The 23,741-nt window shown below is 41.3% G+C and overlaps 1 protein-coding gene across 5 annotated transcripts in view; it reads left to right on the top strand.

The window, feature by feature from the left end:
• The window catches only part of ZBTB20 (zinc finger and BTB domain containing 20), a 288,208-nt gene that overhangs the window by 243,692 nt on the left and 20,775 nt on the right, over positions 1 to 23,741 (top strand). For all 5 annotated transcript variants that reach the window (XM_060099876.1, XM_060099879.1, XM_060099877.1 and 2 more), the window contains 2 exons: positions 3,925 to 4,088; positions 4,461 to 4,648. In XM_060099876.1, the coding sequence (XP_059955859.1) occupies positions 4,078 to 4,088; positions 4,461 to 4,648 (199 nt within the window). In that variant the 5' untranslated portion in view covers positions 3,925 to 4,077. The remainder of the gene's footprint in view (positions 1 to 3,924; positions 4,089 to 4,460; positions 4,649 to 23,741) is intronic.

Genomic DNA, 23,741 nt, shown 5'->3' with positions numbered 1-23,741 from the left:
CGTCTGGAGCCTGTGCTCCGCAACGGGAGAGGCCACAACAGTGAGAGGCCCGCGTACAGCAAAAAAAAAAAAAAAAAAAAAAAAGAGGTTCTGACTAATTCTTTTCTATCCAACCAGGCTGATAAGTGGAAGGCACGTTAATGTGCAGGAGAGGGTGGGAGCCCAGCGAAGAGAGAAAATTGGGAGAGGGGGACAGAAGAGAACACTCTTCCCTCAGCAGCCCCCGGAGACTGATGAGAGCTCACACAGATAAAATATTTATTTTCCATATGTTGCCGAAAGCATTGCCATCACTGTATGTGTGCAATATGTGCAAAGAAGTGTGAAACCTATATATCAAATGCCACCGACCTAGTTAATTTCCGTGCATTTTACATGCTTAATACCTACCATCTCCTCAGTATGTTTTCACGTATATTTCTTGACACATAAAATACCGTCTTAGTAAGGAAAGAGCCAGTATCATCCACAACCTTACTCACTGATATGTTTCAGCCCAAAACTTGTTGCCAGGGCCAGCACAATGAGAGTTAAAAACCAGTAGGTCCTGCTGGCTAACTCAGCCTCCCGTCACCTTAAATCGCCTTCCCAGTTCTTGAAGCAGCCTTCTTCTCATAACAGAAATGTCTGTAGCGGGGAGATGAGAATGTTTTTGTTCTCTTTGGACAATTGGGAGATAGAATGTCAGAACTGACCGTTGAAACGCAGGTGCCTGCGGCCACACTTTTTTTGAATGCAGAGCTCCACCCGTGCGGCGGGAGGAAGTGCACAGTGATTGGTCTGTTTCTCTGCGGAAGTGTTCGCGTACACCCAGTTTTGCTTTGCATGTATTTACGAAACATCTGCCCTTTTCTTGTTCTTAAATCCTTCCCCCTCACCAGCCCCCTCTCTCCTTTCTCCCATTTTCTTTCTTTGTTGTCGTTGGCTCGCCTAATTTTTCACTGGAGCTTTCATTTTCCGGTTGAGGGACGACTTCATCAGAGTGTATAATTTTAACATTGAGGGAGGGAGGGATGGAGGGAGGGAGGGAGAGGGAGAGAGAGGGAGAGGGAGAGGGAGAGAGAGGGAGAGGGAGAGGGAGAGAGAGGGAGAGGGAGAGGGAGAGAGAGAAAAGAAAGAAAGAGGCTAAGCGGCCGGCCAGAGCTTGGCAAACCAACCTTTGGCATGGTGACCAGAAGGAAGGTTCTGGTGTGGTGGGGAGTTTGCCTGACATGCTGCCTGGAGTCCGCCGGTGTGCTGCTGCCCTCTACAGGCTCCAGGGAATAGTGCACAGCCACCGAGGCTTGGAGAGACTTGCCCTTAGATGTGCTGTGCTTATATAATTCTTTTACACAGCCAAAGAAGGTATTTTCAATTAATTACTAGAGGACTTGCTTTTTCCTCCTTAATAAAATATGAACTGCAAAAATAACTGCAAAATAAAATAAAAGGGTCAAAATAACTGCACCTGTGCATGTCTAGATGTAGATTGCTGCTACGTTTTAGTGTTTCTCAGCTCTGGAAAAAGGAGTCCAAGAGAACTATTAGAGAGTGAGATGGAAAATGAATTGTTTCTAAGGACAATGAGTGTCTCTCTGTGATCTGTGTAGTTGGGAAACGGCCCAGTGGTCTAAGGACAAGTAAAGTGATGTTAGGCAAATGAAGGGCTGAGCCCAAAGTTTGAGTTTTCAGTATTTTCTGTTTGTAGAAGTGGTTTCAGTGCCTCTGCTCTCTGAATGTTCTCCAGAGGTGACCCTTGAGACAACAAACAGGAGAATATGGTGCAAGATGTCAGTTAGAAAGCAGGATCAAATCTAGGGAAGGAAGCAAGGCCATTGATATAAAGAACAATACAAATTTTGCAAAGTTAAAAATAAAAGAGTCATGGTGGTGGGTTGACCACGTACTCATGTTTGAAAGAGGGCTTCCTTAATTTCCTGAAGCACACATCTGAAACTAGCCTAGGCCTTGTTTATGAGTATCAGAAATTTTTTTTTTCCGTTAAGTGATGTCTGTCAATGTTTCATCCCGATATTTAAATGATTCATGAGGACCAGCCTAACTTCAGCGGGCAAAGTGGTCCTACTCTTATCAAATGCACTTCATGGATTCAAAGGAAAAGCAGCCAGTCAAGGTAGACTTCCCTGCTGCATAAAGAACAGGAAACTTAATTGGGATTCAGGCTATAACTATTCTCAAAATATACTTTAATTTCAACTCAATTTCATTCCATCAACACACCTATATTGAATGACAGCTTTGTCTAAGCAGCTCTGCTTAACGGTATACACTAGACAGCAAATCTGGGAGGGCAGAAACCAGGCTTGTTTTATTTCCTAGCCCATGCTGGCACATCATAAGCACGTAATAAGTATTTGTGAAATGAATACATGAATAAATGAATAGTGAGAGGGAAGGAAGAAGGAACGAATGGGTGAACACAGGGAATTCAAAAATAGCTATGACATTTTTTTCACCCTCAGAGAGTTTACAGTCTCATAGACATGGAATTCACCTTGACTGTCAGCTAACGTGGTCATCTCAGATTTAGTGAATCAAAGCTGTGGGAGTAGAAAAGTCAAGGAGGATGGGAGTCAGAAAGTAAACAACAGTCCGAATAAAAAGTGTTATGGTGATAGCAATGGAAATATAGATGTGCAAAATATGAAGGAAGCCCCATTGTCAGGACTTGACAAACTTGCTTTAAGGCAGAAGAATGTGTATGACCCTGAGGTTTCCAACCCGGTGACAAACCTGGTGACAGACAGCAGTGATAGAAATAGGGACCGTAGAGGAAGCGTTGGTTTCCATGGAAAAAAATGAGTTGGGCTTTGGAAACTTTGATCTCAGATACTTCCCTACACTGAAAACCAGAAACAAGCTCCTTGGAGGTCCATGTAGACCCTCAAGATTTGGGGGTTTGTTCCTTAGTCACCCATTCAACAAAGGGTGGGTAAAGGAATCCAATTTGTTGCTTTTGCACTGGCTTCCTCCATCCTGAAAAGTATGTCTGAAAGCTCCCCTTCTATTTTCATCTTTACCATGCCATCTCTGCCTCCTGCCCTCTGGAAAAGCAGATTTGATTTCCCAACCTGTTGGACCAGAAACACAGCATGCTAATCATAACACCGTATTCTGCAAGGGCAGATTTAACTACCCAGTACAACAAATTTCAATACAAAATATTCTGTATAACAAGTCCATTGCCATGCTTAGAGAAACAAGGGAAACATGGGAACAGACCTACTCACAACAAATTCTGTACCACACATATTCTCCTACAAAAAAATAAAAGAAAATACTTTTTCTGTTCACCATACACATGATGATAAAAAAGGCACAGAACCAAGAAAATTGGGGGGATGTTCAGGGTATGACAAGTAATCCAGTTGGGTTTGACTAGGGCCTAGGGTGCATGCAGCATAAGCTAAGTATTCACTTACATCAGTTGCATGGTTCTAGGAAGAAGAGCTGACTGATGGCTGAGCTCTTTTACTTCTTATTCCTGGTCCCAAACAACAATTAGTGACAATTACTTTCTAATTCCCTTCACCCATCTCTTTTCAAACACACAGTCCCAAACACACAATCACACTCCTGTACTCCAGGATCATGCACTAAATCAAAAAACAAAGGGAATCTTAAGCTTCACGTGGGTAAAGAGTTGGAATAGAGGATCTCTGTGTGACACCTTCCTTCTTTACCTACTGGAGTCTAAGCTCTTCTTTTCACTTTTCATTTGCTACTTTAACAAATCCTTTCATCACTACCCCTCTCATCTGTACAACCTGCAAATTTAGATCGTGATTTGAAATTATGTGTTGATCTAAAATAAAATCTAATAACAGCAAGAAAGTTGACTGTTACATAATGTGTTCCATGAATAGAAACTGAAAACCGGAAGGAACCTTTAAGGCCTTCTAATCCAAGCCCTTTATTTTACAGATGAGGAAACTGAAGCCCAGAGAGGTGAAGTGAGGTGCCCAAGGCCACACAGCAAGTTAGAGGCACAGCTAGTACCATAGCTCAAGTCTCCAGACTCCCAGTCCAGTGCTCCTCCCATTACTCCACGGGTCCTGTCTCTAAGCTTCCTGACAAATGCTAGAACGGTAAAACCTCCACTAGTATTTTTCCAGACCATGTTAAAACTCTGAAGGGGGGAAAAAAGGATGCTTTCTTGGATAATGTCAGCCATACGTAGCTCAAGCTGTCTAAAGTTCTGGGACAGGGTCTTTTTATGCAGCCAACAGAGTCCAAATGTGGTGCTGTTTGCTTGGCCCATATGCTTTCATGTGTTCCCAGTTAGGCCATTACTGGAGGGAAAAAAACAAGAATCAGCTTGTTTTAAAACAAGGGACATACTGGACTCCCTCCCATCCCCCCTCAGAAAAAAAAAATCAAGTTATCTTTAACAGATTCTAAAAATGCCTTTTCCCAAATATGCAGTCAGTTCCTTCAAAGGGCCCTTTGTTTATTTTCAGGAAGAAACCCAAGACAGCTGAAAACCAGAAGGCATCTGAGGAGAATGAGATTACTCAGCCGGGTGGATCCAGCGCCAAGCCGGGCCTTCCCTGCCTGAACTTTGAAGCTGTTTTGTCCCCAGGCCCAGCCCTCATCCACTCAACACATTCACTGACAAACTCTCACGCTCACACCGGGTCATCTGATTGTGAGTACACCACTTACACCACTAAGGTGATGGTGTCTTCGCGGTGCTGGGAGCAGGCTTCTCCCCCGGGTTCGGGCTCTTTTGCATTCAGAGCAAGCTGTTTCCGTTTGGTCTTCTAAAGTAGCCAAAAGTAACTTGCCACCATTTTGAGTCAGCCAACATCTATATTTTCAAAGCTAGAGTGTATTTCAAAACCAGGTGACCAGCCATTTGGCCTCAAAAGGCCGATTAATTACATCCATCACATTCTCTTTCATAACATTGACTCAAAAACAGAAGCCGTGTTACTGTTTTCTAATTATTCTTTTGTCCCCATGATCTGAATAATGGTACTTCCACCATGACAAAATTGAACAGCCAAATATGGACCTCAAAAGGAAACTTCCATTTTGAGATTACATAACACAAGTCAGCTTTGCATTAGTTATTGTAGCTTGGCTGAATTTCTGTCTTTCCAGTTTTTAATTTATTTTGAAGTGGTTAAAGGACAGCATAAATTTACAGAAGAAAAGAGAATGGCTTCCAAGAATTCAGAAGCCACCCAGACTTCATGTAGCCAATAAGAATTTAGGTTAAAAATATTTTTTAATTAAAAAAACTGCCTATGGGCTAAATTTGGATACGGGCAGCTTAATGAGATTGTCACTACTGAAATCACTCCGTTGCTGTTTGTTTTTGCTGTCTTCCCACTAATCTGAGAGTCGTCACTTCTTCAAATTCTATTTTAAGAAATTTGATAAATCACGTTTAGGAGGTATTTTCTGAAACGTAACTCAATACTTCAGAGAGAAAGAAACACATGTGTTGACAATGGAAAGGAATGGAATCACTTGGAGTCCAATCGGAAAGAATATTCCTTTTAGTCTTGAGATACCCGACAACTATTCATAACTGATCTCCACAGTGGATGTCAGGCAGAAAGCTGGCGTATCCATCTTTGGATTAAGATAAGACCAAGAAAGTTTTATTTTCAAAAAAGGACTCCATTTATCCTGTCCGCAAAGCAAAAATTATTAATTAGGAAATGAGATTCTATATCTCCTGTTGTTATTTTTCTGACAAAGCAAACGTAACTCCGCAAAAAGGGTGAGAGGTGAATGAGCCTGGGACATTCCATTCCCTACTTTCTTCATCATAATAGTCCCTGGATAAAGGGACATGACCTAGGGGTTGGGGTTTGGGTGAAGGAGCCTTTTTCTACTCGTGACTGAGCTGAGACCACACTCCAGCTGTCACTAGAAAACGGAATGAGAAATAACAGGCTCCAAATCTCTGCAGCCCATGTAAGTTGTACAAAGCTGCTGCTTCTATACAGAAACTTGGGGGTCAGAAGCAGGGACTGTGTTCAGTGGACCATCAAAATGGTAACATCCTTGGCCTTCTTGCCTGGCAGTCTCCAGACTAATAGTAATTACAGGAAGAACTGGAAAATAGCATGGCACGATGCCCATAGACATGTGTGTACTGTCCCTACCTACCAGGAAGGTAGCCTGCTCCTGTGGAGAAGGACCTGGAGCTCCTGCATGCAGACCTCCAATGCCTGGCTTTCTGCCACAGCTTATGGGGAAGATTACATAGAATGGCCTTAGCCCAGAAATCCCATTACAATAAAATGAATGTTTTGCTGAATAGAAAGAGCACTGGGCTCTGTGTATTATACTTTACCATAAGCATCATCTGACTAGGCCTTGGCATTAGCTTGGAATATGTACAAGGCACAGCCCCTTGGTGACCCTGAGGAAGCCAGTGGATCCAAGCTCAGTAAGGTCTGAATACAGTTGGAAGGAGAACAAATAGGGAGGAGAAGCCTAATCTCCAGCTGTTCAGAAAGTCCTTCTGATTTTGCCATTAAGATGTATAAGCCTTCTCTGCTCCAACCTGTTGTTTAAATTGATTATACTTTTCTCCAAATATATTTGGATTGTAGTTTGTCCTGATTTGAGCCTACACTTAGAAGAAAATTGTTTTGAGGAAAGATTCACAGAAATCTGTCCATTTGGAGTTTGCTTGAGAGAAGACAGGAAAGAGGTTTATTTTAAGCTGTTAAGATTTTTGGATGCTCTTCTTGCATTCAAGAGGATTTTTTTTTTTTTTTTACTTTCAAATGTCACTCTTACCGTAGATTAATTTAAAAGCCTAATTTCTTTAAGGTAAAATATTCAGTTTCTATTTAGAACTAACAGATTTGGGGCATTTAAAAATAGTGCCCTTGACTTGTTAGTATCTTTAACTAAAGAAACATTCCACCAGTATGTGGTGTTCCAAGCTTTCACAAGTGCCTGAATTTTTACAGCACCTTTTTATTTGTCATGTGCTTAGCAAAATTATTCTTAGTCATGCCTTAATGTCCATTTCCCATCAGTCATTATAATTCTTCCCAATTTACAGATGAGAAAACTGAGAAAATTGACACCCAGATAGATGAATGCCGTGCTTAGTAGCTACCTTGTTCAAATACAGGGAGGGGGAGAGGGGGATGTCTGTGGATTTGCCCTCATTGAATGAGCAGCCTGCATTCTCAGTTCTGAGCCCAGAGATGGCATTCCTGGCTCGAAACAGGCATCTTGAAAATGTTCAACTGCTCGTATTGGTGACGAGGTTATAGAACACGATGGGTAAGCATCCCCATGGAAGAAAAGCCAGCTCTGCATATGAACTGATCAGGGTGGGCAAGCCATGGCGTTGTTGCATCTCAAGGACACAGGCCGTGTTTTGGAGCAAAGAGAACAAGTCCGACCCCTTAAATTCTCAGTTGGCTATTTAACCTGCGAGCCACTTCAAATTCAGCAGAAGATCCCAGTAAAAGTCAAAGCAAGAGGGAATATGGCTCAGAAACGCTTTCCTCGGTGAAATGATGAGGTTAATACCGCTACTGAAACGTGTGCTGCTTTTCAGTGCACCCACTACAATCACCTTTTAGCAATATTCCCCCATCACCCCCTAGCTTGTCACCTCGTCACCATTTCTAACAATCTCATGGTAAACAAACGCAGATGATGGGAGTGGAAGGCATTAGGATGAGTTTCGGAATGCAAAGGGTACCAAACCCATAGGCGTTTGACAGAACAGTTTCCACTGCACAGGCTGAGGATGAGCCGAGCCAGGCCTTCCCTTTAAACACTTAACAGGACTAAACCAAGTCAGGAGAGCAGACGAAGCTCTCCACGGGAAAACCTTTCTTGACAACTATCAAGCCGTAGCACATCACAGTCATGTACATGTGAAAGATGCTCCCATTTTGTTTTCCCCCAAATAAGGCTTCCACTGAAGGGAGAAGCAATTCTCCACCCCCATCCCACCCCCGTTGGCAGTCTCCCTGCTTTGGGCTAATGTCCACCTAAGTCCAATGTCTTTGTTTCATTGGAAGCTGACATCCGTGGTTACTTACCTTCTCAGGTTTTGCACTGGCCTCATCAGATCGTCTCATTTTTTGTGTCCTTGCCAAGATGCGCTACGCATTAGCAGTTTTTATTTATTTTTAATTTAACCTTTACACATGACCAAACTGTTGTGAGGGTGCATTTAACTTTAGCTCGGTAGGTAGCATGACCCTGCCGGGCTGAACGCTGTCAAGGAGTCGGGTAGGTCCTTCCTTGGCTCTCTCTTGCCATCCACCTTCATTGGCCTTCCCTCTCCCACCCCTTTGCCTCAGTCCCCAAGCCTGAAGATATCAGTACACTTGGTTCAGTGTGAACTTGTCAGCAATTTTTTTAGAGAACAAAACAAAGAGGATTTTTTTATGGCAAACTCCATTAATGCCACATTAAGGCTGACATTTTAATTACCCCAAAGTCAGGAAATGCAAAGTTCAGGTTCCCACAGCAAAAGAAACTGTCCCCTTGAGTCCCAGCATTATAGCAGATTCTTTCATTCCCAGATTACACAACACCAGGCGTGGGGACATTGTTTTTCATCCACTTACGTGGAAAGGAGCACAGCTTTTATCCTTTGTTTTTTTCCTGTAACTACAGTTGAGGATATGGGTCTTTAGCTTCCCTTCCCAAACCATCGATATGTACTATCCTGGAATGGAAGACGATTAGAGCTCTACGTGTGCTCACGGACAGAATTAAAGTTGCTGTGGGAACATTAACGCTGATTTCCGGACTTCCATGCCAGTCACATTTAAACCATAACTTTGTAATTTTTGGCATGTAATAAACGTGCATTTCATGTACACAGACAGAAAGAAGCATAAAATGTATTTTAAAGAGCAATTAATTACTAACTTTGTGATTAAAAAACATTTGGTGCATGTTCCTTCCCATTTAGCATCAGCTGCTGGTCTTAGCCAGGCCTAATAGATGACATACTGTGTCTCATCCTGCATCTCAGATGTACTTACTGTATGTTCCTGTTCTTCTAGATAATTAATTCCCTTAGTAAAGCTGTAGGGGGAAAAGAAAATGGAAGGAATATGCAAGCATGTAAATAGGGTAAAGGATATTTTGAAGGAAATGATTCATTTCTGCAAATAAACCTTAGTCCCTGATAAAGAGCCAGAAATCTGCTAAGTGGGTGTAGACAGAGGTTTCTGGCCACCTTAGAGCATCTGGTCCAGGGCCATCAGAACAACTTCAAAGCAGATTTCCCCCTGAATTCTGGGCATGCCCAATGGGGGAGTGATTTTACTCTGTAATAACTCTTCAGGCTTAAGGCTTAAAAAGTTGTCTTACTTTGCAACAGCTTTTCAGTTTATATTCAAACTGGAAAAGAAAAGTCATAGGGACTCATGTAAAACAGAGGTTTTTCCAAAGAATCCCTGATTTACAGAGCAGTGTTTTCAATTCCTTTAGATTTGAATCTGGTTGACCTATTTGTGTTAGAGAGGGAAGTGTTTCAAAAATAACTGTTTGAACAAGTTTGTTAGTAAAAAGGATTAGTAGCAATACTCTAAGGTACAGTGTTTAAGAACACAAATACTTGAAGGTTTATTTGAAACTGGGTGAGATAGAATTTTTACTGAAGGGATGTATCATCTAAATGCTCAGGTCAAGCTTTAAGGGGAACACGCTTATGGAGAATTTGAACCTCTGTACTTGCTATTTCTTCATTATCTCTCCTGTCGTGTATTCCTTTTGTTTAGCTTGGTTGTGTGTAGTATCTAACCTTTAAGAAAAAGACTTCAGTTTTACAGGGCTCTGACTGCTTTTACTTGGGCTGTCTGTACGTGTGAATGCATGTCTGTATGAGTGAAAACTGCTCAAGCAAGTTTGAAGGTCTCTTTGGTAAATTCGACTGCGTGTTCAGAAAGTTTCCAATCAGAAAGCTGATTCAGTGTAAAACCTTCCAAAAACTTCCTGAGGCACCTGTTTGCATGAAAAGATTGGATTTCTGCTGGAGGTGCTCAGAAGGCAGTGTTTATAACTGAAGATCTCTGTTTGGAGTGCCAAAAAATGAAAAACATTTTCGCCCCCAAAAAAACCTCCATAAATGTTCAAAATGTATCCTCAAACAAAAGCTTCATTTGGATTCAAATGCATGTATCTCAGCAGATGTGTCTAAGCTAACTGGAATCCCACAGGAGCAGCTGAACTGGATTTTGGTATGTCTTGATAACTGAAAGAGTTATTCTTAGACTTTGGAAGGACAAAAATGGTCCATCTGTGAAGAACTGTAATAGAGACATGACAAAAAACAGCATTCTCTGAAAGAGTTTATTTATGGAATTTAGGACAAGTTGGACAATCCTGAAAACACTTTGGGGTCACACTAATTTGCAGAAGAAATAGAGTCAAAATGGGATGAAATAAGCCACTACAGATAGTTATTATCCTATGGCTTGCTATTAATTTTCTCATAGATTCCATATCAGTTAAACAGTAAATAGAGCATCTTTGATGTAACTAAACGCTCTCATTGTCCCCAGAGTGTCTCACATTCCTCTTTATTCTACTTCCTATAAAGAATTATATATTTACCTTTTCATTGCTAACAGTTTAATCTTGTTTTCCTGCTATTTCATTAACCAAGTAAACCTCTTACTTATTAAGCGTGGATTCATTTCTTTAAAGATTGTCTTTCCCTTTTTAAAAGTCACCTTTCTTTTCCTGAGTTAATTGATACATAATCTCTTTAGAATTATTTTTATTACCCTTGATACCCTCTTATTTAGAGGTTTCAGTGTTAATCCCACACTTATACATTAGAAGGCCAGTTAATTTTTTTTATTTGCTCCAATTTCCTAGAGTTTCCACTTAATATATCTGGGGACACATTTATTTTTAAAAATCATATGTCTTGAAGTTTCATGTCACAACCTACCTCTTTTTATGAAAGTGTTTCTCTTTTTAATAAAAATTGTCCTCTCCCTACAATACTAATGTAATTGGACATCTTCCATAGCCACTTGACTCAGTAACTTCCAGAAGTCACTCTTAACCTTGTTCACTCATGCCTTTCTCCATTTAGCCATTCATCAAATGCTGTTGAACCCCTGCGTCTGTGCCAAGACCTCAGCTAGGACCGGGGGTGAAGATACAAACAAAATACCGTCCCCACACTTTAGGAACTCATGGTGTTCCCACACACTTTCCCCAACTTTTAAACCTGTAAAAGGGGACATACAAATGTGGTATGAAAATGTCTGATGATGCACAAAAAGCTCCCAACCTCCTGAAGCAGTGGAAAGGGCTTCACAAGGGAGGTGACATTAGACCTGGACCAGGAAGGAATAGGTGTGTGTAAAGCTGAAGAGGGAAGGAACAGCCTTCCAGGCAGAAGGAACAGAAGCAAAACCACGGAGGCACAAAAAAGAGCATGGTGTTCTCAGAAAACAGAGCCGTTCAGTTACCAGACTCAGCCCTTCTTACGGTTTGCCTCATTTTAATATAAACTCACAGGACAGTTTGTATTTGGGTAACATCGCCTGTCACTAAAAGTCAGCTGGGCTGAGCTACATGTTCCTTTAGAGACATTTGCTTTCCAAATAAATAATAAAGCAAGACACCACTTATTTTCTAATGGGAAAAGTGCCTTTCTTTGCATGAGGTCAGTAGATGTAGGAAAGTATTAGGAAAAATCTAGTGATAATTTATTGATGAATCACTCAAAATAACTTTTCTTATTGAGAGGTTCATTCCCAGAGCCACAGAGTCAGCTGTAAGGGCCATGCTGGAACTCTGTCATTGATTCCTGGTCCTTCCAGATTCTAGCCATCAGTCTTCTTATGAAATCCTCCCAGGTCCCTTGGGAAATCTGGTCTCGGCCCATTGCTTTGAGTCACACCATGCCGTGTCACTCTGCCAGATATTGCATGAATGTGCTTACGATTGTCCACGTATAATTGGTAAGGCTGATTGCTGACCTTCAGGGCTCTATGCTTCATCTTTCCATCTCATGTCTTGCTGAAGCACATCTTTAATTCTTATCTGCAGCTGCTGGTGACAGTTTCATATGTGCTTTCATATGTCCTTCCTTCCGAAATTTGTGGTTTTCATATGTACTTCCTTCCGAAATTTGTGGCAAATTCCGTTATATGAAATTAGTGTTCCTCCATATCTGTCAGGGCCTCTCACATCCTGACTTAAACACACACACACACACACACACACACACACACACACACACACACACATGTACTACTGCCTTCAGAGAAGGATCATTTGATTGAGGGCACGCCTGAAGATTCTAGAAATTTCAAGTCAGATCCTTCCACCAATCACTTCATACCAGGTACTGTAGTGAAACCTCTTATTACCACGTGCTGAATAAGCACATCTGCTTTTTTATTTTTTTATTTTTTTTTTTTTGCTTTTCTTCTGCTCCTACATCTACTGTTCTCTCTAAGGAATGTGTGCAGTTAGAACTTTTCATCAGCATTGAAACAGATTAAAGTTTAGCTAGTTTAAACCTATTATTATATACATGGGGAAACTTAGTCCCAAAGAGAACAAGGGTCATACCAAAAGCTTCTCAGCATAGTGAGTGGAAGAGCCAAAATTAGAACCTTGCTCCCTCCATCCCCACCATACTGTGCTGCCTGTTACTGAGTCTGCGTCTAAGAGAACTTACATTCTCTGAACCAGAAGGAGTCAGGACTCTTTATCCATCAGTTTACTGAATGCTTTCCGTGTAGAGGACCAAGCCTAGGTATTGTACAAGATGCAGTTTTATGAACCGGAGCCCTGTGCTCAGAGACTTAGAGTCGCATGGAGAAGATCAGATACATGCACAACCAACTGCCCTGCAGGGTGGTTAAAGCTACATGCCTGTTTACCCGGATGCACAAGAGCATCGACTGACTTGATTCACTGGCTTGGCAACCATGTGTAGAGTGTATCTTAGGTATCTGGCACTACACTGAGTTCTGCAGGGGTAGAAAGTTGAAGACAAACAGACGCTGCCACCAAGAATTCTAAGACTTAGTACATGCCCTCAAATCACCATTATCTTAGACAGAAGTTAGAAAGTTCATAAAATACATTATAATCCAGTTAACATTAACATCCAGTTCAGTTTATCAGGAAAGGTTCCATTTGAGGTCTCTTGAAGGATGAATAGAATTTCACTGGAGGTTAGGTATTAGGGTAAGGTATAAGGTGTTTGTATTCTGGGGCAAAACTGTGGAAAAGCTTTAAGTAGGGGTTGCCATGATCTGGACTTTGCTTTGGGAAGATCTAATCTAGCAACAGGGATGTGGAACGTGCTTGGATGTGGAAGGGGGTGACGAGGGAGAGGACAGAGCCCAGGAAGCCTTGTCAGTTGTTCAGATTATTGGTAAACTGAGGAGGCTGGTGACAGGGGGATGGGGAAGATCCAGGTTCAACAGACTTTGTGGATGAGGGTGGGCAGCTCCAGGAGCTGACAGAGTATTCGGTAAGAGAGGAAATCATCCAAGATAATTCCAAGATATCAGAGAAGGTGAAAAGGAGATAATGAGAGGAACAGAATGCAATTCAGTTTTGTACAATGCGGAGTATGAGATACCAGGGGTAGACCCTGTGCAGACAACTAACATTGAGTTATAAATAGGGTACTGGAGTAAAGCAGGATGACTTGAAATTAGGGCTAGCAAACGCTTTGGCCAAGAGGGGCACACTTTAACCATGAATATAGGAGTAAATTCAAAGAAGATTTTTGTTGAGAGAAAAAAAGGAAAATAGAACCTTGGGAAATATTTATACTGAGTGATAAGAAAGAGAAAGAAAATGAAGAACCCGCAAAGGAGGGAAAGAAAAGATGGTCTAATATATAGGAGGGAAAGCAGGACAGTGCAGAGAGACCAGCAGGGAGAGGAAAGGTAGAAGGTAGGCAGTGCGGGTGCCGCAGCCTCCCAGAGGCTGTCGAGAGAACAGAGTCCGCTGCATCACGCAGACACCTTAGAAAAGGGTTCAGGAGCACACAGAATGAATGGAAGACCAACAGTAATGAACCAGTTTTTTTTTAAGTTTAATACTTTAAAAAGAAATAATGAACAGGTAATGCAAAAGCAGGGTGGTGAATATCTTTACGATACAGCAGCCCTAAGCCCATTTATAGACTGAAGAATAAAAACCAGTATTAAGGGAGACTCTGCAATTAAATAGGCAAGGTGAGAGAATTAGATCTCTCATTTTACAGGGCAATTGGGATGATAAATATATGTAAAGGAAATTTGAAATCACTACCCAAGCCCAAAGAATCAGTAATTTTATTATATTAGTTCTTTCTCTACTTCTTCCCGACATTGGTTTCTCTTCCCTGGAGCTAATAAGAACCAGTGTGTTGCAAAAATTGTTACATCCTCTTTGGATGACTTCACAAATATTCACTAACCCTCAGTAATCTCTGAGCATTAGGTAGAGGAGAGATATTATAGACTTTGAGCCTTTAACTTTTCTAAAATTTTTTAAAACAACTTATTTCAAAGCATAATCCATTTTTTTTAAATGCCACATTCAGTGACTCTCTTTCATGATAGATCCAATTCAAGTAGCTGCTAATAACAAGCCTATATGTCGTTCTCATGTACTCCTGCATTGTCACAAGACATCAAGTTCATTATTTGTGGGGCATTTTTAACTTGTTTATTTAGTCTGTATTGTTCTCTTTGATGGTCAAACACACCCCTAAGTCCACAGTCCCCTGGACACACAGTATCTGCAATGACTCCTACTTCAGGGTGGTGCTCTGGAACCAACTAAATGAAATGTTATTTCGCTCTGCTATTAAATTACTGTAAAACTAAATAAGAAAATGATTTTCTCACTACTAGAAATTATACAAACAACCACATGGAGGAATTTTGAATATGAGTTTTTATAATTTCACAGGGAACAATGAATTCATAGTTGACGTCAAAATGGACCTTGAGGAGGTTTTCCTTTCCTCTCCAACTCCAAAAAAGAATTTCCTCCGACTCATTTATCCTCAGTGGTTTTAGCTAGGTTCGTGTTATCAATTTTATGCCAAGATCTCACGCAGTATTAGATGAGGGCATGCATAATTTTTAAGAAAGCTTGGTGTGGCACGTAGAACACCACGTGAAGAATTTCAAGACGTGGTAACTAAATTAACTTTGTCATTCAGTTTTCTGCTGTAATGATTTCCTTTCCTGTATAATCACTTATTGTCTCTTTGCCTTGTATCTCAACCGGTACTGGGATATAAAGGAGATAATGAAAGAAAGGTGTATATAAATTTGAGCTACAGAGTGTAATCCCACGTCTCATGGAAAATGCACATGCAAATTCTGAACTTCAACCATGAGAAGTTAACCCCATGGAAAAGGAAGTATATCTTTTTTTTTCAGGGAAATATTGTAGGTCTCTCCAGGCAGGCCTGAATATTTTTTTCCAATTTTAAGAGAACCCCCCTAAATGTAGCCTATTCCATTTTATTCCTGACATTAGGTCCCAGAGGGGTGATTGGATCCTAGGCTCCTGAAGCAGCCTCATAATCCTTGGCTGACATGCTGAGTGGCACTCCCCAGCAGACATGGTGTCCTTGCATAGTGGCACAGGCAGAGACTTTAAGCAGAGTGTAACCCCTCCCTCCAGAGGAAGAATTCCTGAACTGGAGGCCTTAAACTCCACTGGCACCGTGACTGGGCCTCCCTCTCAGAGTCTATGAACTTCCTAAGAAGATAGGCACACGCGGACGCATGCCAATGTGCGGGCTCTTCTTGGACATGAGTGTATAACTTCGCTTAGACTGGGGTCAGAGAACTAAAAGAAGGAAAGAGCCACTTCCCCAGGACAAATCCCCGTCAGAATCTACATCCTCACACCTGGCCCCCAAGAGTAAACCGAGAAGCAAAGGAGGAAATGTCCGATGTGGACTGACTCCTAAAGCTCTTTCGGGTTCTCAGTGTGCCCGCAGGGCAGGGACAGGTATGCTAACAGACTTCGAAAGCTATTTCCTGAACAGGTTGATAAGGGACTAAGATTCGGACCATGTGTTGCTCTGAAAATGTTTTCTTACCCCTTGGTCTGGTTGTTTGCCCTTTTTCATGTGAACTTCAGCCTATGCATGCAGTTTACATGCCTTTACTTAACCTCCCTGTGTTTCCATGTCCTCGAGTGCATGATGAGAATGCAAATAGTATCTATCTCATAGCATTATTATTATTTTTTTTAATTAATTTATTATTTATTTTTGGCTGCATTGGGTCTTTGTTGCTGCACGGCTTTCTCTAGTTGTGTCAAGCGGGGGCCACTCCTCGTTGTGCAGCTCGGGCTCTAAGTGCACGGGCTTCAGTACTTGTGGCTCAGGGGCTCTAGAGCGCAGGCTCAGTAACTGTGGCCCATGGGCTTAGTTGCTCCGTGGCATGTGGGATCTTCCCGGACCAGGGCTCGAACCTGTGTCCCCTGCATTGGCAGGCAGATTCTTAACCACTGTGCCACCAGGGAAGCCCTCATAGCATTATTATAAGGGTTAGAGGGAATGCTATATGGAAAGCCCCTAAAACAGACCAGACAGACAGCACTCAGCGAATCTGAGCGTTAGCTGTAGTTTAAGGGTTTTAACTTATTAAGTAAATATGAACTAAAATTGATGCGACATAAATGAAGGTTGTAGCAGGTGCTCCATCCCTCCCCCTGACTGAGAATGACTGAGACAGAAGCCGTAGGTCTGTAGGAGGGTCTGTTCTTCACTTCAGGAAATGGCCAATGCCCTTCTCCTTGTCCCTTCTTGGATTCAGGCCTGGGCAGACAGGGAAGCCTCTCCATCATCTTTTTGCCTTCTTTTATTCCCCCATTTTTCTTGTGTTTTCTAACATTGGAAGAGAACTAATACTACTAAGCATCTACTTTTTGTCAAATACATTATATCATTCTTACAAAACACCCCATTTTACAGATAAGGAAACTGTGGTTCAGAGAAGTTAAAAAAAAACTTTCGGAACGTTTTCTTCTTGGTCTAGGGAAGGCTTAGGGTATTATTTACATTATAGTGTAGTATTAACCTATTAAGTTCCTTTTTGTCTCAAGTACATTCTAATCAATGAGAGATTTTCAGATTATGGAGAGTGGATTTGTCTACTGTCTGACCTCAGAATGCATTGTGGAACCTGTGCGTGCCTCTACTGTGCACCCTTAGGCATCCTCTCACTGTCCATCTTCCAGCCCTGATACCTGAAGAGGCCAAAACATCAGGTCCTGAGAATGGGCAAACTGCTGTGCTGCTACATCAGACAGCCCCTTCCAAAATGACGCCCTTACAACTAAAGAAATGCATCTTTTACCTGTTTTGAAAGACAGTCTCACTGGTGGCTTCAGAGTATTTTGAAATAAATCAAAATAGAAGTAAAGTTGCAAGAGTAAATGTGTTTCACTGCCGAGGAGGATTCTCTTAATCACTCAGCTCACTTACCTTGTTCCATTCTGAAGCAGTTCGCAGTAGTTGGCAAAAAAACATAATCTTAAGAAATTCAGTAAGACATGTTGGCTGATTGTGCCTAGTGAACCTTTCCTGTCCCGTGGTGCCTACATAGTTTGGGGTAATGCTTGTAGATAATTTCAGACATTTGCTTCTCTCAACTCTGGAGCACTTTTGCTGCTGAGTGTAGAATTCCAGAGACACACGGGTATGGAACTTGAGCTATAAGGCTTTGAGTAATAGTCGCAGATCAAGTGCTTAACTAGGTTGTGTGCAAGTCCGTAGAAATCCCAAGTCAGAGCTTTAAAATAATAACTTACTGAGTTATGATTTCTACATCTCATATGCTGTATTCCTTAAATCACATGTTGATGGCTAATCAGCAGAATCCAAAGACACAAATTAGATGATAACAATATTTACAGAGAAAATATACGTGTAGCTTGAAAAGTAAGGATCCTCAGGGTTGCAATCCCACCAAAAAAAAAAAAAATTGTAGCAGTTGCAATCTGAACTCTCAACATTGTAGCCAAGAAAGGAATGAATATAACAATAGAGAGAGTTTTAAGACAGAACTTCTCGGTTAAAGGGGTCTGGACCTTCAAGAAACATGTTTGAGAAAGAGTCAGAAGAAATACTAGGTAAGACAAATTAATTATTCCTGTTCCTCGAGGAATATTCTAGCAGTTAAATTATTAAATGCTTATTTTGACCAGGTGGAAGAATTTGTAAGGGCATAAGCTCTGTCTATCTTGTTCACTGCTGAATTCTTAGCACCTAGCAGAGAAGTGCTTAGCCATAGTAGGTGCTCAGCAAATATTTATTGAATGAATAAATGAGTGAATGTGGTAGGGAGAACTGAGCAAAAGCGAGAGCATAGTGTGTCTGTGAACATCGCTCCAGTTTGTAAAAGTAGAGTTACTGATTTTTTACCTAATTGTTTTCATTCAGCAGACCTACAAAACAAAGTGTATCACAGATACCCTCTGGTTTTTATGCTGGGAAAAGAGAATCCCTTTCTGTTGGATGTAGGCTGCTACATGTTTTGATTCTAGTAGCAATATGGCAGGGTTAAGGTCGACTTTGTAGGATAATCTGGTGCCTGTTTTTGATAGATATCATGAAAATAGACACTTATTTTCAAGATGCTTAAACAGATGATTAGGGGAAAGCTCCGGCAAACCTTGAAACAACAAAAAGGAAAAGTTTTCCCACTCCCACTTCCCATTACTCTGCCATCCTGCCGAGGTTTCTGCAACCCCACAGCCTCCTCCTTGCTTCACCCTTTTCCCAGGTGAAAAAGCTTTGCCTAGGAGGTACAGCGTGTGACTGTCAGTCTAGCAAGGAGACAGTTCTTGAGAAATCCACTCCACACGCAGTGCTCCCAAGCCCTTCTCACGGGAAGGGCATGATGTGATCTGCAGCAGGCAGAGCTGGCCCAGGGAAACCAGAGGTTGGCATAGAGTCCTGGGGCCCTCATGCTGGAAGGGCCCTCCAGAGAGGACTTCCCACCCACCCTCCTTCCACTAGCTGGACAGTAGAAAGATATGTCAAAAAACAAATTCCTGGATGAATACATGGAGGATTAAATGAATGAGAGATGAGTTTACGCCTCCAGAAGTCCCCGCCATCCCACTTGAATAGAAAGCTATTTTGAAGCCACTCTGTTCTCCATAACATGGTTTTGTACATACTCAGCCTTGGAATATGGTTGCCATCTGCTGCCAGTGCACAGGACTAAGGAAGTATCTGGGAGGGGAGGAGGAGACCAGGCGGGAAGAAGAGAGACACTCAAAACGGGCTAATGATCTCCTTTGCGTTGGAGTCTAGGTTTCAGAACATCAGTCCCATACTTCAAGAACAAAACGCCAGTGTGTCTTAGACCACACCAGGCGCCGGCACATCAGATAAGACCTGCGCTGTGTGGAGCTCAGTCACCGAGCCTCGAGAAGTACTCAAAGTGAAATTAAAGGAGCAAACTGAGGAGACTGAAAGGAGAAAGGCTTAGCTTAAAACACAATCAGGAGGGCTCTGAAGATACGTGTCTTAGGGTTACAGTAGTTCAGAAATGAATCTACTAATTAAAGGGCTAGAAAATGCTATAGATCCCAGGAATTTAAGGATCTTAGAAGAAATGAGACATTTCTCCATACACTCTGAATACCTGGCGATCCTTTAGTAGAATCTCAGGGTGAAAGTGACCTGACTATTGTGCACTGTTGCAGATTTAAACAATTGATTAAGAGTTACAGATGGCTGTACTAGAGGCATGGGTGGGTGGTCCTTTAAAAGCAGTAAAGGCTGTTAAGCAAAGCCAAGTGAGACCAGAGAGCATCTCTGCAAGGCAGTAACTAGCTGTTGGATCTTCCTAGTTTCCCTGATATTATCTGTATAAATTGTTGGTTATGGCACAGAATCATATTGCTAATTTATATACTGAAATGACATGCCAGCAAATAATTATTAATCTGGGGATATACACTAGTGAAAAAAAATTACAGTTAACTTTGCTTTTGAAAAAGTTTAGCTAGTTCAAGGCAAGTATTGTTATATATTCAGTAGTAGTTCTCTATCTCAAGTTTGAGAATTTGCAAGGTGGGGAAAAAAAAATCCTTTTGGCCATGCAAGGAAATAATCTCATCAGAGATATATGTAATATAAATTTAGAAGCATTGACAATCCCAAGCATGCAAAAATCACTTTAGGGAACACAAAGTGATTGCCCAGAAGTATGTCACACACAGTGCCTTGGTGTGGTCGAAACAGTAAATATTTGTTGCTGCGTGAGCTCTGGCCTTGACTGCTGTCTGCCATCAGGAACAAGTCACACAACTGTGACTCACCCATAATTAGAAGATTAGTAATGCCTTAAATCTATCTTGTATACTGTTTCTCTTCTTAGGAACCCTATATGCTTTCAGATTCTATTTTATTTGTCCTACAGCATCCTTGTGAAGCACAAGCTTCTTTCTTTTACACATGGGATAATTGGTCCACAAAGAAATAACTTAATTCTTTGTCTTTAAATATGAAATGATTGATAACCATTATATGACACGGCTTATTGTACTATTTTTCACATTATTTCAGGTTTCCTGAGCAAAGGACATATTTTATCTTTCTCATTATTATTTTTAATTGGTTTTCAGAAAAGTTGAGATAAAAACAGAATTTAACAAATATCCCATGGAGATATTTGGTGTTCTCTTTTCTTTCAAGAATAAATTAAGACCGTCTCTGCCCCTCTCTCCTGACTCTCTCGGCAGATAGCCAAAGTCCCGTGCCAATTTTCAAATGAGTACGCGTTCATCCTAATAGCTGGATCACAGTCCCCCTGACTGAGGAAGCAGCCTTGTAAATTCATGTCTGGAATCTGCAGAAGTTACTTTTGATTATAAACTCTAACAGTTGACCTGAACCTTTTTAAACAGTACTAATATGTGACCTGGTTGTGAGTTCAGCAATAAATTTATATCCAGTATGTGAAAGGCCAAAGAGAAAACTAGTGTCTTTTTATCCTCTCTGGTGACCCACACTAAATATCGCATATTTACTTTGTAAATGAGGACACCCAGTGGCCACCAAGTGAAAATATTCTAAACAATCCCTGACACTGTTTATGCAAATATAAATACCCATTATCAAAGCTGATTGATAGATAATCTCTGTGACATCTGTTACCGAGCAGTTTACCTTCACTAAGTTAGGCAAGAGTGCCTGGAGTTTGGCCTGATCACTTTTATATCACATCACAGATTGGCTGTCTCTTCTCACTTTGAGTTGCAAGGTTCCACTGAATTTTCAGATGACAGGAGGACCCAATGAGCTGTCTCTTGGGGGAAATGGAACCAAAGAGATGGGAACAGTATGGCATGTGTCAGAAATCACAAATGAAGGAGCACAGGTTGTGGGAAATGCAGTGAACACATAAAAAAAACCAATTGCCTTAGACCTTGAATTCATACTGAACACTGAACTTCCCTGATGAGAAGGGGTACGGTGATAAAGGACAGGGTGAAGAGCATCACCCAGAACTGCAGGGGCACAAAGATCCCTGGGACTACATCATGCAGACATAGCTCAGAGGAAAGGTGCACCCTCAGGGGCCACAAGGTGCCTACTTGTTGTTAGCATGTTTGTGATGTGTGGGGGAGAGCCGAGCAAGTAAGCCCTCAGACAAGACCCACTCGGTGGAAAGAAGTGTGCTGGGCAGTGTGAGGGATGTGATAATTTGTGATGGTAGTTGTAGTTATAACAAGGCAAGGTGCTGGCCTTCGGGAAGCTGGGAGTCTTCTTATAGAGATAAGGCGGGCACAAATGCAGAAAAATGGAAAGGCACAATAATCAATAACATACTGTTAAGGACTGTTAGAAAGTTCAGACCTATCCTACAACATTCAGGTACAAGAAACATTTCCTTGTTTCTCTATAGAAAATTAAACCCAAGGCCCCTATCACTAAGTTAGCAAGAAATTTTGTCAAGTTTTAGGGCTCCCTTCCCCTCCCTAGACTTATACAAGACTCATAAAATCTCGGGATCAGTCAGATCCTTAGTCTTTAATGGTCTTCATCATCAACATTACTTGTCTACCTGACAAAGATGCCATTTTGGCTGGTGCATCTGACTGCCCGGTACTACTGTGTTAGTTGGGTTTTAGACACACACTTCACAGTGGTCCTCTCTGTTGAGCAAGGGCCCAGCCCAAGAGCATCACTGCTCCTCTCAACTGGGTGTCTTTTTCTGTCCAGCTTCCAAAGGTGTGCAAAGCAATCACCCCAACTGGAGTCGTGTACAGGCAGAGACCTCAAACCTTGGCACCTTCCTCATTTGAGGAGAAGTTGATTCTTTGTCTCCTCTGTCAGGCCACCTCAGTCTAACTCCAAAGCACCCGTGTCCCCCTCCTCACCCAGAAAGGGCCCAGCTTAATTCCCCATAGAGGACCTAGATTCAAAAAACAAAGCCTTCTGTCTTGGGCCTTTGTTTTGGGGGCTTAACTTCTGATTTGGGTTCTAAAGTCACAAGTACCTGGAGTAAGGGAGCCCAGAATGGTATGGAAGGTTTGGTCTTTCTCAATCACCTTATTATTATGAAAGTCTTCTAATTCCATGGGGAAAAAACAAAAATTAATGTTTCAGCTTATTACCTCACCCATCAGTGGGAACTAGTTAAAGAGAAAACTCAGGATGGAGTTCAGTAATCAAAGAAGGCTCCACAGAGAAGGAAGAACTTTGAATAGGGTTCTCAAATGGTACATTCGATTTGGTAAAGTAGAGAAAGCACAAGAATCTCAGAACTCAGGACAAATTCAGCAGGAGAAGAGAACTAAGAATGAATGCAATACATCAAGAGATGGCAAAATGTCCAACTTCTTAGATTAATGCAGAGATTTTATTTGGGGAAAATTGAGAAAATGAGATCAAATCAAATCGGTGAAGTAAGTCAAGATGATTAGCATGTTACCTATAGCAATAGAAGACTCTTACAGCTTAATATCTTTTTTCCTGTAATATGTAAATAATATAATAAAATATTATATAAGAGAATACTGAATCAAGAATATACTGAAAATAAAATAAAAATATAATACCTTACTCCTAATGAGAATAATTACGAAGTATGCCTTCCACTTCACTTACTTACCAGTACTTCCCAAGGTTTTAAGTTCTGACAACAATTATTTAGACTCTTCTTCATCTCAGCATGAGCCAAAAAGGAACTTACATCTTAATTTTTTCTTAAGGAAATCCTGTGCCTGCTTCTATAATGGATCACCCTAGGTGGGCTGTTGAGATGTAGTTTCTGCTACTTTCTTAAACTGGCCCACATCAGATCACCTCTGTGCTTCTATCTTAACCAGTCATCCAGCAAAACAAACTTACCTTTTTCCTTGGCTTTTCCTTGTTACTTTGAGATAGAAGGCCTTCATTCCTCAGTAGGAATCTACAGTCTATCATGGCTCAAGTCCACACTTTCCATAGAGAAAGAATTTAGCCCCCTCCTACCAACAAACAGCTATGCTTAAAAACCAGCTGTCACAATGGAAGCAACTTATTTTTTTTCCAGGGAGACACAAGCAAAGAGATCATTCGAGCATGAATCTGAAGATATGCTTCAAAAGCAGTTTCAGAACAGTAAGCAAGAGAGGAGGTTCTGTGAATTGGGAAGCTCCATGATTAGTCAAAAAGCTTTTTTAAAATGACACTATAGGATTCTGTTTTCTCACTTATTGAAGTTCAGACAAAAGTTTTCCCAAAATCAAAAAATTAATTTCTTAACTAACTATACTTCATC

Source organism: Mesoplodon densirostris, chromosome 5, assembly GCF_025265405.1.
Source record: "Mesoplodon densirostris isolate mMesDen1 chromosome 5, mMesDen1 primary haplotype, whole genome shotgun sequence".
Taxonomy (NCBI): domain Eukaryota; kingdom Metazoa; phylum Chordata; class Mammalia; order Artiodactyla; family Ziphiidae; genus Mesoplodon; species Mesoplodon densirostris.
This window is presented reverse-complemented; position numbering and strand designations above follow the sequence as displayed.